General features: G+C 38.8%; 1 protein-coding gene across 3 annotated transcripts in view; it reads right to left on the reverse strand.

Moving 5' to 3' along the window:
- LOC110575009 (phosphatidylinositol 3-kinase regulatory subunit gamma) overlaps window positions 1–16,081 on the reverse strand; it is a 121,712-nt gene that overhangs the window by 35,641 nt on the left and 69,990 nt on the right. For all 3 annotated transcript variants that reach the window (XM_021683857.1, XM_021683856.1, XM_021683855.1), the window contains 2 exons: window positions 9,213–9,321; window positions 7,017–7,115 (listed from right to left, as the gene is read on the reverse strand). In XM_021683857.1, the coding sequence (XP_021539532.1) occupies window positions 7,017–7,115; window positions 9,213–9,321 (208 nt within the window). The remainder of the gene's footprint in view (window positions 1–7,016; window positions 7,116–9,212; window positions 9,322–16,081) is intronic.

Here is a 16,081-nt window from a genome sequence, read left to right on the forward strand (position 1 = left end):
AGAGCACCAGTGAGGTGAGGGGCGGAGGAGAAGCAAACTCCCCATCAGGGAGCCTTGATGCAGGGCTCAATCCTGGGACTCCCAGGACTCCAGGATCATGACCTGAGCTGAAGGCAGACACTTAACTGACTGAGCCACCCAGGTGCCCCAAGAATGGTGAATTTTCAATTATATGTCTCTCTCCCTCACTGTACTCTTCTTAAACAGAAGAATCATGCTATTCCTTCTCATATCCTATAACCTGGCCTTTTGCCTGGCATATAGCAGATTCCTAAAGATTTAATTATCCAGGGGCACCTGGGTGGCACAGTTGGTTAAGCACCTGACTCTTGGTTCGGCTCAGGTTGTGATCTCAGGGTTGTGAGATCGAGCCCACATTGGGCTCCATACTCAGCACAGAGTCTGCTTATGACTCTCTCTGCCCCTAACCCCTGCTCTCTCTCTCTCTCTCAAATAAATAGATCTTTAAAAAAAAGATTTAAATGTGCAGATTTTCTACAATGAATACTATTTTTAAAAATGGTTACTGGGGGCGCCTGGGTGGCTCAGTAGATTGAGCATCCAACTCTTGGTTTCAGCTCAGGTCATGATCTTGGGTCATGGAGTCAAGCCCCACATCAGGCTCTGAGCTCAGCACAGAGTCTGCTTGTCCCTCTCCTGCTCCTCCTTTGACTCACACGCGTGCCCTCTCTCTCAAATAAATAAAATCTTAAAAAAAAACAAAAAACGGTTACTGAATTGGAAAACTTCTATTTCCTTATCACCTACCCTTCACAATCTGATTTAACTCTCATTGCTCTCATTTGAGGGTCACCAACTTTTTCTTTTGGGGGGGGAGAGAGCGAGTGTGAGAGGGGGGATGGCAAAGGAAGAGAGAGAATCTTTTTTTTTTTTTTTAAGATTTAATTTATTTATTTAAGAGAGAGACAGGGATAGCGAGAGAGAGCACAAGCAGGGAGGAGAGGGACAAGCAGGCTCCCCATCAAGCAGGGAGCCCAACTCTGGGCTCGATCCCAGGACCCTGGGATCATGACCTGAGCCGAAAGCAGACGACTAACCAATTGAGCCACCCACGCGTCCCGGGAGAGAATCTGAAGCAGGCTCCATGCCAAGCACGGAGCCCAACCTCACAACCCTGAGATCATGACCTGAGCCAAAATCAAGAGTCAGACACTTAACTGACTGAGCCACCCAGGCACCCTGAGGGTCACCAACAACTTTTACTTGATTCAGACTCTGCCTGCCTCCTCCCTCTACCCCAGGCTCAGATTCTTTGCAGTGCTGAGATTTCTACTTTCCCTTCCTTCTTCCCCCCACCATTTGTTTTTAATATTTTGTCCTCCCATGACTTCTATGACATTACACTTTTCTCAAACTCTTAGACTATTCTTCCTCTGCTCCTTCCCGCTGCTAAACACAGCCAGTCCCTAAAAATATTTGTCTTCAGCCTCTACCTTTTCTTCCCTCTATATACGCTTTCCTCAAAATTCCATTTACTCTATGTAGATGGTATCTGAATCTTTTTCCAGTTTTATGCTCTCCTCAAAGCATTAAATCTGCATTTCTAGCTATATTCTAGATATATTTTTACCTGGAAGTTCTGGAGCAGGTAAAAATCAACATCTTTCCCCTGTTCTCTATAAAACAACTGTTCCTGGCTTGCCTATTACTATAAATGGCACATTCATTCTAAGCCCAGCAGGCTCAAACCAGTCATCTTTAACTCTCCCCTCAACCTCATACCTACTCTATTATTAAATCCCTTGTGCTCTTAGCTGTCTTTTGCCTCTTACTTTGACTCCTCAACTCCTTTCCTAGATCTGCTATCCTGGCTAATAGTGTATTCCACCTTTCCATCATTTCATTTCCCTGCTTAAAACGCTTTCTTGGTGGTGGTTTTTGTGAGTTGTTTTTTTTTTCCACTTAGAAATAAAATTCAAATCCCTTACCATGGCTCATTAGGCTCTATGCATCTGCCTCCTTCCCACATTCAAGTTCATCTCCTACCACTCTGTGGTTCACACTATAAGCCAGCCACAGCAGTCTTTGTATTCACTGGATCCACCAAATCTTTCCAAAATCAGTGTCTTGGCATTTTCTGTTCGTCTTCCTGGAACACTTTTCTGGCTGGTTCTTACATATCCTTCAGTTTTCAGAGGTCATTTCCTCACAGAAGACCTCCTTCTCAAAATTATCTTAAATTCCCTTTCCCTATATCCCTATCACATAATCAGGTATATTTCCTATGTAGCATTTCATATACTGTGAAGTTATTTTTTATGTGTTTATTGTGTCTTCCTCTCCTCTACTCCTATCTCCACCTCCAAATATAAACACTATAGACAGGAGACCATGTTCAGCTTGTTCATCATTTCCTTTTCCTAGAATAGTACCTAGAACATTGTGGGCACTCCATAAATATTAAATGATTAAAGAATAAATTCTATTCTGGATCACCATTACCTCTCAATTCATAATATTCTATGTTTTTAAATTTTCTTTTTTTAAGTAAGCTCTACGCCCAAAGCGGGGCTTGACTCATGACCCTGAGATCAAGAGTAGCATGCTCTACCCACTGAGCCAGCCAAGCACCCCAATGATTCATGATATTCTAACCTTTTACTAGTATCTATCCTCTTTTATTCTTTCTATTCAAATAGAGTCTGATCATATGCTTCCCTGCTGAAAAAATGCAATGGTTTCCTCTGCCTACCTATAATATTAAATGCAAACTCCACATTTTAGAATTCAAGGCCCTCCTTAACATGACCCTTTTCCAACCCTCCATCCCCTATCACTTGTTCCTCTTGTGGACTTAACCCTCTAGCCAAATGGGACTGCTGCTCAGAGAACAGGGCACAATAGTTTCTCACCTCCATATCTCTGTTCCTCTTGTTACCTAATCCTGCAACCTCCCTTCCCTCTTTCGACATGGCCAAACCTATCCCCTTCTTCCAGATACATGGCAATGCAATTTTTTTCATGAAGGGCAGCTTTCTATATCCTCTCAACAAGCTATCTCTTTCCTTCCTTTCAGCCCCCAGAGCACAGTTTGAACTTCTATTATTTTGGTTTAATTCAAGGCAGTTTTCTTATTCCTGTTGCCTTCACCAGACTATGGCTTCTTTGAGACAAAAATGTTAACTCTTTGTCAGATCTTCTGCGGAGTAACTAGTACTGAGCTATGAGTATTTACTAAACCCTAGTAAGATCATCACTTTTCTTTCTTTCCTTTTTTTTTTTTTTAAGATTTTATTTATTTATTTGACAGAGAGAGAGATAGCGAGACAGGGAACACAAGCAGGGGAAGTGGGAGAGGGAGAAACGGAGCAGGGAGCCTGATGCGGGGCTCGATCCCAGGACCCTGGGATCATGACCTGAGCCGAAGCCAGACGCTTAACGACTGAGCCATCCAGGTGCCCCGACCATCACTTTTCTGCCTAACAAAATCTATCAAGGCCCAGCTAAACTGTCATTCCCTCTGAGAAAACTTTTCTTTGTCTTTCTCTCATTTATTTTTTCCTTTCAAATAGTTACTGAGTACCTACATGTCAGACCTTTTGCTAGATGCACAAAAACTTTAAAATATTCTTGCCAATGTCCATTGACCAATGGATAAACAAAATGTATACATATGTAATAGAATACTATTCAGCCCTAAAAAGGAAGAGAAGTCTGACATGCTACAACACGGATGAACCTTAAAAACATTACTTTATATAAAATAAGCCAGACACAAAAGGATAAATATTGTATGATTCCACTTATATGAGATACTTAAAATAATCAAATTCACAAAGACAGAAAGTAAAACAATGGTTACCAGGAGTTAGGGGAAGGGGTGAATGGGGAGAACGCTAATATGACACTACAATGCATTAAGGTATAGTATATATGTATCTCTCCTATTCCACCATTACATACTGAGATTATGAACTCTTGAGGGTAAAACTATATCTTATTCATGTCCTTATTCCTGGTCCTACCATAATATCCAGCACAAAGATAACCCTTTAAACTTTAAAGCTGCCCAACAATAAAATGGGCTGCCTCAAAAGGAAGATGCTAGCTCCCACTGACTGAAAGATAACATGGAAGTTCAATGACTCCGAAAAATGTTATGCAGGGAGTTCCAACATCTGCAGAAACCCAGTTGAATGAGCTAGTATTAAAGATCCCTTCCAGCTGTAGGTCTCTAGCAGAAAAATTCTCATGGTGGCTGTGAGTGGGACCCCTTGCCAGCCTTTGTTCCTGAACAGCGCTGCAACTTCAGGTAAATAATGGAACTTTTGCAGGCTCTTTTCCTCATCCCAAGATACAAAAATTGTTGCTTTTAGTTAGTTGCATTTAGGAATCTAGCCATCATAAAATAATGCCTTAGTATGGGATTTTTCAGGGGTGCCTGGGTGGCTCAGTCGGCTAAGTGTCTGCCTTCCGCTCAGGTCATGATCCCAGGGTCCTGGGATCGAGCCCCGCATCGGGCTCCCCGCTCGGCGGGAAGCCTGCTTCTCCCTCTCCCACTCCCCCTGCTTGTGTTCCCTCTCTCGCTGTGTCTCTCTCTCTCTCCGTCAAATAAATAAATAAATAAATAAATAAAATCTTTAAAAAAAAACACACAAAACCATTTTTCAGATAAATGAGGGCATTCATTCTGTTAATAAATATTTATTAGGCATCCATTGTCTAATGCCTATCCATTATCACACACTGGAGTCTGGAAATGTAACAATGATTAAACAAAGTCCCCAATAGCAGAGAACTTAAATTCTAGTGGGGTGAGACCTACAAGGTGGAAAAGGAGAAGATACAGAAGTAGCCCATACAGAAAATTAAATTGAGGCAATATATATCCTCGGATAGCTACTTTGGACTGAGTGGTTGGGGAAGCCCTGAAGAGGTGGCAATTATGCAAAGATCTGAATGCCAAAAAGGAAACAAGGATTCAAAGATCAGAAAGGCCTGTTGCAAAGGCCCTGAGACAGGAATAAGGCTCACTTGCCTGAGGTACTAAAAGGCTAGTGAGGTTGAAGGTAGTGGGGGGAGGGAAGAGGGAAGAAATGAAGTATAAGAAGTAGACCAAGTCCAGGTCAAATAGATAAGTTAGAATAAAATCCAAATTCTTTACCTTAAGTGCAGTAGGGAAACTCTTAAAAGAATTTTAAGCAAAAGAGTAATCAGACTCATACCTTAAAATGATCACTCTAGTTTCTGTGCAGAAAATGGTCAGCAGGGGTGGGGAAGGTTAGAAATTGTAAGATGTTGACAGGCCTGTCAGGAAATGACTGCAAAAGATCAAGCAAGATGATGGTGGCTTACTGTTGGGTGGTAGAGAAGTATAATGAGATTACAAATATAGATTTGGAGGTAAAGTTGGCAGGACTTGTTTAATGATGGATTTGGATGTGAAGATGAGGGAAAAGAGAGGGGAAAAAAGAGCTGTAACATGAGTACTATAGAGATGGTGGTTCTATTTCTGAAGAAAAAAAAAGTAAATAGAAGAGAAACAGTTTGGGTAGGAGGAGTTGGGTTAGAAATCAAGAATTCTTCTTTGACCATGTTCAAATTAATATGTCCCCTAGTTATCTAAGTGGCAAAATCAAGTAGGAAGTGGATATATGCATGTAGAGTTCTGGAGGTCAGAGCTGGAGATGGGGTTTATGGATCATCACCATGTAATTGTATATTAAAGCCGTGGAACTGGATAAGCTCACCTTGGGAGAACCAATACAGAGAAGAGAAGGAGGCCCAACTCCAAGCTTGGAACACTTAACATTTAGATATTGAGCAAAGGAATGGCTGGCCTAGAGTTAGGAAGAAAATCAGAAGAGTGTGATGTCACAACAGCCAAGACAATAAACTGTTTCTAGGAAGAAGTGCCTATGACTAATGCTGCTAAGAGGTCAGGTGAGGTAAGAAGAGGGAAGTGGTCATTGGTTTAGCAGTCCTTGTAAGAGTGGTAAGGACAGAAAGAAGCCTGACTGGAGCAGGGGGGAGAAAATTGAGTCAAATGAATCATTACAGAACTTTGATTATTCCTCAACACAACTAAAGTTCCAAGGTATTAACTTCTTATAATGTCTTTACCAGAAACTCCAAATTTCTAGCATAAAATAAATGATTTTTCCTAAAGATAGTAGGCAGAAAGGCAGAAAAGAGTCAGATAAATCTGGATCTGAACATATCCTCTGCCATTTACTAGCTATAGGTCTTTAGGAAAGTTTCTTAACCAGGTTAAGCTTCAGCTGCCTTGTCTATAAAATGCAAATATTAATAATACCTACCTCAAAGGTTGTTGTGAGGAATAATAAGATATTGCGTGTAAAATGTGTAGTACAAGGGAGTTGTTATCGCTGCTGCTTTCATTATATTTTTCTTTAGATAGTCCCTTTTTTAAAAATCACAGTACTTTATTATAATTAGGCTATTTTAATTGTTAAAATTAAATGTAAAAATATCTGATGCAGTTTTACTAATCTTTTAAAATATATGTCCCATCTTCGTAAATATAAAAGGTGATACATCCACCACCACTTAGGAAATTCTAATATGGATTCTACATCCATTCTACATGGATGGCATGATAGAGGCTAAGAATTGCTTTATCTTCTACATATCCTCATCAGCCTAAACTATGCTAAGTTTTACTCTCTGAAGTCTGCATTGAGGAAAGTAATAGGGTTATTAGAGGGGTGGATTCCCAACATATCATTAATAACCTCAGGCTGTGCCCATGACTTCTACTTCTTGCACAAGGTCAACAGTATAATTCTTACTTCATAACTTACTTTTAGGGATTTTATTCCTACATAAAAATTAAAATTGTTGCCATCTTTATATAAGACATTTAAATATTTAACGTATGGAGAAAGGACAGATAGCCAAACAACTAAAAATTGTGTATCTAAATTAAGTAAAAATATTTTTAAATGTGTAATCATTTAAATAAATACAAAAATCTCTGTATACCCAGAAATAAAAACAGTAGAACACTAGTCAAAATGCTGAAAAATACTCACCGCAAAGTCAAAGTGTAATCCCCCTGCATTTTTGTTGAGGCATCTCTGACCAAGAATGTACCATCTGGCATATCCCGTAATTTGTCATTTACCTCCTCCCTGAAAAATAGAATTACAGGAAAAATGAAAAAAAATTAATCATCAATTATTCTCTTCAAATATTACTAAGGCTAGTTAGGAGGTGAGTATGTCTAAGGTCATAGAATTATGGGGGCCTTCAGAGGTCATTTAATTCCTCCCCCTAGATATGATCTTTCTGTTTTGATTTTCAGTATTATGCAATCTAAGGAAGGGCTGGCTATTTGCTTTTTAAACTCTTCCAGATTTCAACCCGTCTGTAGGGGATAGTATTTCCATTAAGCCTTTAGGGCTTCCTTAGGCAAGTCTAAACTTGTAGGGTTTCAGGAAAAACCAGCAGCTGTTTAGAAAGAAGGTTGTGTTTAAGCAACAGTGGCAGCTGTGTCTGATGGTGGGGGGGGGGAATTCACTAAGTTCACAACCTTTCAATATAATCTTCTCCAATTTGAATTTATACTGATGATAAAGTCCTCCTGCAGAGTTGGTTTAGGACTTTAAGAAAAAACACTAGAACACTCAGGATATGGCAGGGCACAGAAGACTCTTGAGTTATAGACCCACAAGGTCTTAGAATATAAATTTAAATGGTATTTAAATATAATAGATCCTTTTATTGTACAATTATAACAAAAATTTTCTGATCCATTTTAATATAAAATATATTAAGTCTCCTTCAAAAACTTAAACATAGAATTACCATATGACTTAGAAATTCCACTTCAGGGTATGCACCCCAAAGAACTAAAAGCAGGGACTTGAGGGGCACCTGGGTGGCTCAGTCGGCTAAGCAGCCAACTCTTGATTTCAGCTCAGGTCATGATCTCAGAGTTGTGAGATCAAGGCCCATATGGGCTCCGCGTTGTGGGGGGGGGCCTACTTAAGATTCTCTCTCTCCCTCTGCCCCTCCACCCTTTAAAAAATAACAAATAAAAATGAAAAAAATAAAAGCAGGGACTTGAATAAACATTTCTACACCAGTGTTCATGGCAGCATTATTCACAATAGCCAAAAGCTGTAAACAATCCAAATGTTCAAAGCCAAATGTCCAGATGAATGAATAAATAAAAATGTGGTATATACACATAATGGAATATTATTCAACCTTAAAGAGGAAGGAAATTCTGATACATGCTACAACATGGATGAACCTTGAAGACATTGTGCTAAGTGAAATATGCCAGTCACAAAAGGATAAATATTGTATGATTCCACTTATGTGAGGTACCTAGAGTGGTCAAATTCATAGAAACAGAAAGCAGGATGGTGGTTTTCCAGGGCTGGGGAGAATAGGAGGAAAAGGCAGTTAGTGTTTAATGAGTACAAAGTTTCGCTTTGGGGAAGATGAAATAGTTCCAGAGATGGATGATGGTGATGGTTGAACAATACTGTGAATGTACTTAATGCCACCGAACTGTACATTTAAAGATGGTTAAAATGGTAACAAAGGAAAAAAAAAAAAAGAAATGAGTACCACTTTGGTAGTTGAAGAGAACAGACAAGAGAAAGAGAAACACAAGCATATTGAAAAATACAGCATCAACCTTGAACTCAATTTGACAGAAATGGATAGGTCTTTTTTAAAACAAAATTCAAGAAAAACAAGAAATTTGAATATTCAAATTCAATATATATGTTTTCCCTTCTCTAGGTTCAACATTTCCCAAAACCACATTTTACCTAAAAAGCATTCTACTGCTCTAGAGTCCCGTTTCTCAAAATGAGGCATGTGAAGAGTGCATCAAAATCACCTAGGGAGGTTAAATGCAGGTTCCTGGGCCACACCCCAATTGATTCTTGTGCATGCAAAGATTGTGGAACCATTGCCTTAGACACAGAAAGGTAAAGAAAATGAAGTATCTTTTATAGAAAAACACATGTAGCTATCCTAAATCTTTTGTTTCATTTATTCAGAAATCTATCCTTAATACAGAATTAAAATAATCACACCTGTAATTTAAAGATTTTCTTGTCATTTTCTTGTTGAAGGACAGCATTTAGAAACTTTTGAAGCATTCTCACAATTTTTAAAATGGTAATCTTTAAATGACAACTAGTAGGGCACTTCTCAAAAATGATTTGTTTCTAAACTGCATTGAATTATAGTAGCATTCTAGTTACCTTGAAATATCCCCCCAGTACCATTCTGCATCCTGAAGAGAAACAGAACTGTCCTTCATTCCATTTGTAACGGCTGAAGTCATTGGCTTAGGTGGCTTTGGTGGAAGAGCTAGAAGAAAAATGAATATTATTTTGTAGATGTAAATTACTACTTGTTTTCTAATTTCCTCAGTCAGGAACAGCTCATTAACCAATGTACATTAAGATTCAAATAATTATAAATTCAATAGTGTTATTTTATGTTAAATGTTAGCCAAAGAAGGAATCCTAGAACTCTACCAATCACTGCCTAAAAGGTAAAATTTTCAAGTTACCTGGGTTTTTTTTCCTTCCTATAAAGTGCTTTTAATTCTAAACAAATATCCAAAAAAACTTCATCGTCTCTCAAAAGACAATGTGACACCCCTTCACAAATAATTCAGTCCAACAGCCATTAAGTGAGACTGGTCATGATGGCCAAGAGTTGGTATCAGAGCCCAAAGCAGGTGAAGGAGGATTATGTCCATATAGGAGGGCAGCAGCACAGCACAGGATCTCAGAGCTTCAGGAGGGTGAGGAGGAGATCCTCACCGGTGCAGTCTGGCATGAGATGTTAAAGCTGAATGAAGGAAAAAGGGCAGTGGCACAGGGCCCGGGTGGCACAGAGTAGTGGAGACCAAGCCAATGAGGACACAGGCCTCAGAAGACGGCATACCAATACAATGGGACAAAGCCAGATAACGGTGAAGAGTTTCTACTTGGGGGAGGGGAGGCTGAGAGGTATCAGGGGGAATGCAGCAATGGCTATAAGAGATTGGGTACAGGGCGCCTGGGTGGCTCAGTTGGTTAAGCGACTGCCTTCGGCTCAGGTCATGATCCTGGAGTCCCGGGATCGAGTCCCGCATCGGGCTCCCTGCTCGGCGGGGAGTCTGCTTCTCCCTCTGACCCTCCTCCCTCTCATGCTCTCTGTCTCTCATTCTCTCTGTCTCAAATAAATAAAAAAAATCTTTAAAAAAAAAAAAAAAAAAAAGAGATTGGGTACATACAGAGAGATAGATCAAATAAGTACAACTATTAAAAATAATAGGAACCAGCTTTCTCATAGTCTAAAAAGGAAATTACAAATATGGAAAGGCGAAAAAAAACAGAACGATCCCTCTGGTTTGAACTGGAATTACAGCTATTGATATGAACTAATGAAATTTTATAAAAAGATGAATTTTAATAGAAATTTAATAGAAAGAAATTTAATAGAAAGATAGATAGGTCTATACATATAGGGAATAAAACTACTCCCTAGCTCTGTCCCCTGAGAGGTCCTAAGATGAACAGCACCCCCAATATGCATAACTAGCACCCAGATCTTGGGGTTTTTGTTTGTTTGTTTGTTTTTAAAGGTTTTATTTATATATTTGACAGAGAGATAGCAAGAGCAGGAACACAAGCAGGGGGAGTGGGAGAGGGAGAAGCAGGCCTCCCGCCGAGCAGGAAGTCCAATGTGGGGCTCGATCACAGGACCCTGGGATCATGACCTGAGCCCAAGGCAGACACTCAATCATCTAAGCCACCCAGGCGCCCCCAGATCTTGGTTTTTAACGCTATTCTCTACTAAAAAGAACCAGGGCTCTTTGAAGAAAAGCTGATTCCAGGGCTGGGGTAGAGCTGGGCTAGAGCTAGGGTAGAGCAAGAACCAAATGAACCTCAAACATCATATTACACCAAAAAGTAAAAAGCAAGTGCTCAAAGAATGAGGGGCCATGACAAAAGAATAAAGAAGCTAGCTTGAAGGGGCTTCCACTACCAAATATGGAACAACTGGAGCATCAATACAAATAATGATAGTAAGGAAATATAAACCATCAAACAAAATAAGAATCCATGTGCCCATGCAGCTATAAATAAAAAAATAAAAAAACCCAAAAGATTAACAGGGAGGATTTATATAATCTCAAAGGGCTTTCCCACAAATGCTTATTAGTCACAAAAGTAAAAAGACAGTAATAGTGGAGAAGCCTGGCAAACACTACCTTAATCAAGTAATCAATCGAGTTAAAACCACCAGTAATGATAAAATCTTGGGCCCCCAAAAGGATGCACTGAGGAGGACATTAATATCACTTCTGGGATATTCTTGCCAAATATGCATAAACTGAATTTAATCATGAGGAAACATTAGACAAATCACAATTTAGAGACATTCTACAAAAAAACTGGCCTGTAATCTTCAAAATTGTCAAGGTCATGAAAATCAAGAAAGATTGAGAAACTGTTCCAGATTGAAAAAGACTAGAGAATCATGACAAATGCAGTGTGTGATTCTGGGCTGGATCCTTTTTGTTATAAAGGATATTATTGGAACTTGAATGGAAGCTGAGGATAAGATTGGTATTGTAATGCATCAACATTAATTTTCTGATTTTCTATTGTAGTTATGTAGGAAAATGTTCTTATCGGTGGGAAATACATACAAACATGATCATCACGGGGTATCATGTTGGCAACTTACTCTCAATGGTTCAAGAAAATAAGTTACTTGTACTGTACTTGCAACTTTTCTATAAGTTTGAGATGCCTTCTACATTTCTTTTAATTAATAAAAAAGTTAGAGACAATATGGGGGGAAGGGGAAAAATGTGAATATATTCTTCAAAAAGAAACTCTTTACTGTCAAATGTTCTTAACAAGGATGTCAAAAAATTCAATGGTAAAAGAATAGTCTTTTTAATAAATGGTGCTAGGACAACTGGTTACCCATCAGACCCCCATATCATACAATATGCAAGAATTAACTCAAAATGGATCAAAAACCTAAATGTAAGAGCTAAAACTGTAAACCTTTTTTTTTTTTAATTTTATTTATTTATTTGCAGAGAGAGAGAATGAGAGAGAGCACAAGTAGGGCGAGCGGCAGGCAGAGGGAGAAGCAAGCTCCTCCCAGAGCAAGGAGCCCGATGTGGGACTCGATCCCAGGACCCTGGGCCAAAGGCAGATGCTTAACCAACTGAACCACCCAGGCATCCCAAAACTGTAAAACTTTTTAAAGAAAACAGGATTGAATCTTCATAACTTTGGACTAGGCACTGGTTTCTTAGATAGGAACCAAAAGCACAAACTAAAGAAAAAAAAACAGATAAACTGGATTTGATCAAAATTAAAAATTTTTGTGCTTCAAATGACATCATCAAGAAAGTGCAAAGACAACACACAGAATGGCAGAAAATATTTGTAAATCATATATCTGATAAAGTTGTATCTAGAATACATAAAGAAGTCTTGCAACTTAATAAAAAGACAAATAACTGAATTAAAAATGGGCACAGGATCTGAATAGACATTTCTCCAAAGAAGATATACAAATGGCCAACAAGCACATGAAAAGTTAATATCGGCCATCAAGGAAATGAAAATCAAAATCACAGTAAGATACTACTTCAGGGGCGCCTGGGTGGCTCAGTCAGCTGAGCATCCGACTCTTGGTTTCAGCTCAGGCCGTGATCTCAGGGTCATGGGATCGAGCCCCGTGTGGCTCTCCACACTCAGCGTGGAGTCTGCTTGGGATTCTCTCCCCGCCCCCCCGCCTCTCCCCTTGCTTGCTAGAGTGCTCTCTCTATCAAACAAATAATTAAAAAAAAAAAAAAGATACCACTTCACACCCACTAGGATGACTATACAGCTGACCCTTTGACAACAGGGGTTTGAACTGCATGCAGGGTCCTCTTACACAGATTTTTTTCCCAATAAATACGTTAGAAAATTTCTTGGGGATTTGCAACAGTTTGAAAAACCTTGCAGACAAAGCACATAGCCTAGAAATATCGAAAAGCTTAAGAAAAAGTTAGATATATCATGAATGCATAAAATATATGTATATGCTAGTCTATTTTATCATTTACTACCATAAAATATACACAAATCATAAAAAGTTAAAATTTATCAAAATTTTATGCAAACACATACAGACTGTACATGGCCCCATTTGCAGTTGAGAGAAATGTAAACAAAGGTAAAGATACAGTACTACATCATAACTGCATAAAACTAACTGTAGTACATACTGTGCTAATATAATAATTTTGTAGCCATCTCCTGTTGCTATTTCAATGAGCTCAAGTGTGTTCATCTCTCCAGTGAATTGTATATTGCAGTAAAAAGTAATCTCCCATGGTTTTTGCATATTTTTTGTGTTACCATAATCCTTGAATAACACCAGAGGACCCATACAAAGTGCCACTAGTGATACTGGAAGCTCCCAAGAAGCAAAGTCATGACATTACAAGAAAAAGTTGAATTGCATGACTGAAGTCTGCAGTTGCCCACCAGCCTAAGGACCATTGGGGGTTTTTTTTGTTCATTCGTTGTTTTTTTTTTAATGGAAATTTGTGAAACCATCCCTGTGGCTATGCCAGTAAGTGCAAAAACCTTGTACCTTTTAGGAAATACTGAACCACCCAGGCATCCCAAATATGCTACATTTTTTTTATCCTGTATTGAAAATGTAGCTTTTATGTGGGTGCAGGATTGCTGTAAGATACCTATAGACTCTAATATTATTCAAGAAAAAGCTAAGTCATTATATGACAACTTAAAGCAAAAGGAAGGTGAAGGATCTAAAACTGGAGAATTTAAACAGCATAGGATAGTTTGATAATTTTAGAAAGAGGCTTTAAAAATGTCAAGATAGGTGGCGCCTGGGTGGCTCAGTCGTTAAGCGTCTGCCTTCGGCTCAGGTCATGATCCCAGGGTCCTGGGTTCGAGCCCCGCATCGGGCTCCCTGCTCGGCAGGGAGTCTGCTTCTCCCTCTCCCACTCCCCCTGCTTGTGTTCCCTCTCTCACTGTGTCTCTCTGTCAGATAAATAAATAAAATCTTTAAAAATAATATAAATAAATAAATAAAACAGCAGAAGCAGCTTCTGCCAACCAAGAGGCAGCAGACAAGTTCCCAGAGGCCATTAAGAAAATAATGAAGAAGAAAGGATGTCTACCTGAACAGGTTTTTAATGCAGACAAAAGTGCCCTTTTCTGAAAAAAAAAAAAAAATGCCACAAAGGACATTCATTAGTAAGAAAGAGAAGCAAGCACCAGGATTTAAGACAGGAAGGAATTTAAAAAAAAAGACAGGAAGGGATAGGCTAACTCTACCATTTTGCACAAATGCAGTCAGGTTTATGATCAGGACTGCCTTATCTATAAAGTTGCTAACCCCTGAGCCTTGAAGGGAACAAATAAACACCAGCTGCCAGTCTTTTAGTTATACAACAAGAAGACCTGGACAACGAGAACCCTTTTTCTGGATTAGTTCCATTGATGCTTTTTGTCCCTGAAGCCAGGAAGTACCTTGCCTTTTAAAGTTCTTTTGATATTGGACAATGTCCCTGGCCACTCAGAACCCCACAAATGCAACACCAAAAGTGTTAAAATGGTCTACTTGCCCCCAAACACATCTCTAAATCAGCCTTTAGATCAGGGGGTCATAAGGATCATTATGCACAATACTCTTTGGAAAGGATTGTCAATGCTCTGGAAGAGAACCCTGACAGAGAGAACATCATGAAAGTCTAGAAAGATTACATCACTAAAGATGCCATCACTGTTACAGAAAAAGCAGTGAAAGCCATCAAGCCCAAAACAATAAATTCCTGTTGAGAAAACGGTGTCCAGGTGTTGTGCATGACTTCACAGGATTTACAATAGAGCCAATCAAGGAAATCATGAGAGAGACTGTGGATATGGGAGAAAAAAAGAAAAAGAAAAAGATGGGGAGTGAAGGGTTTCAAGATATGGATCTTGGAGAAATTCAAGAGCTAAGTGACATCACACCAGAGGAATTAACAGAAGACAACATGATGGAGATGAATGCTACTGAAATGGTGTCAGATGATAAGAAGGTGAAGAAACAGTTCCAGAAAACAAATTGACATTAGACAGTCTGGCAGAAGGGTTCCAAATATTCAAAACTGCTTTTGGCTTCATTTAGGATATGGACCCTGTATGATACAAGCACTGAAACAAAGCAAATGGTGGAAGGATTGATACTGTATAGAACAGTTTTTTAGAAAAATCAAAAAGCAAAAATGTCAGATAGAAATTACTACATATTTCCATAAAGTGACACCAAGTGTGACAGCATCTCCTGCCTCCCCTTCCATCTCCTCCACCTCTGCTGCCTCTGCCACCCCAAGACAGCAAGACCAGCTCCTCCTCCTCTTCAACCTACTCAACATGAAGACAAGGATGAAGATCTTATGATGATCCAATTCCTCTTAACAGCAAATCATCATCATACTGTATAGTTAATAAACTTATCTGTTGTACATGTGTCTTGATATGAAAATCTGATCTATATAGCAAGAACTGCATGAGACATTTTTGTCATCATCATCATTGCCAATCATATTGATGCTTCATTATCAATGCATGAATTGTTATATCTGTAAATAAATATGAATTTTTTCACATTATCTTTTCATTTTTGATGTCTAATGTTAGTTGCATGTATAACATCTTACAGTGTTTTGTATCGTATCATATTGATGTAGGTACTGAAAGACAGATGATTCAATTTGTAAACAGACAACATGAACTTACACAGTCGATAAATACAGTACTGTAAATGTATTTTCTCTTCCTTAATTTTCTTACTAACATTTTCTTTTCTCTAGGTTGCCTTATTGTAAGAATACAGTATATAAATACATACAACATAAAAAATATGTGTTAAACAACTGTTTCTGTTATCAGTAGGGCTTCTGGTCAACAGTAGGCTATTAGATAAGTTTTTGGGAAGTCAAAAGTTATACACAGATTTTGGACTACACAGGGGATTGGCTTCTTTTTTTTTTTTTTTAAGATTTTATTTATTTATTTGAGAGACAGAGTGAGAGAGAGAAAGA

This window comes from Neomonachus schauinslandi, chromosome 4 (assembly GCF_002201575.2).
Source record: "Neomonachus schauinslandi chromosome 4, ASM220157v2, whole genome shotgun sequence".
NCBI lineage: Eukaryota > Metazoa > Chordata > Mammalia > Carnivora > Phocidae > Neomonachus > Neomonachus schauinslandi.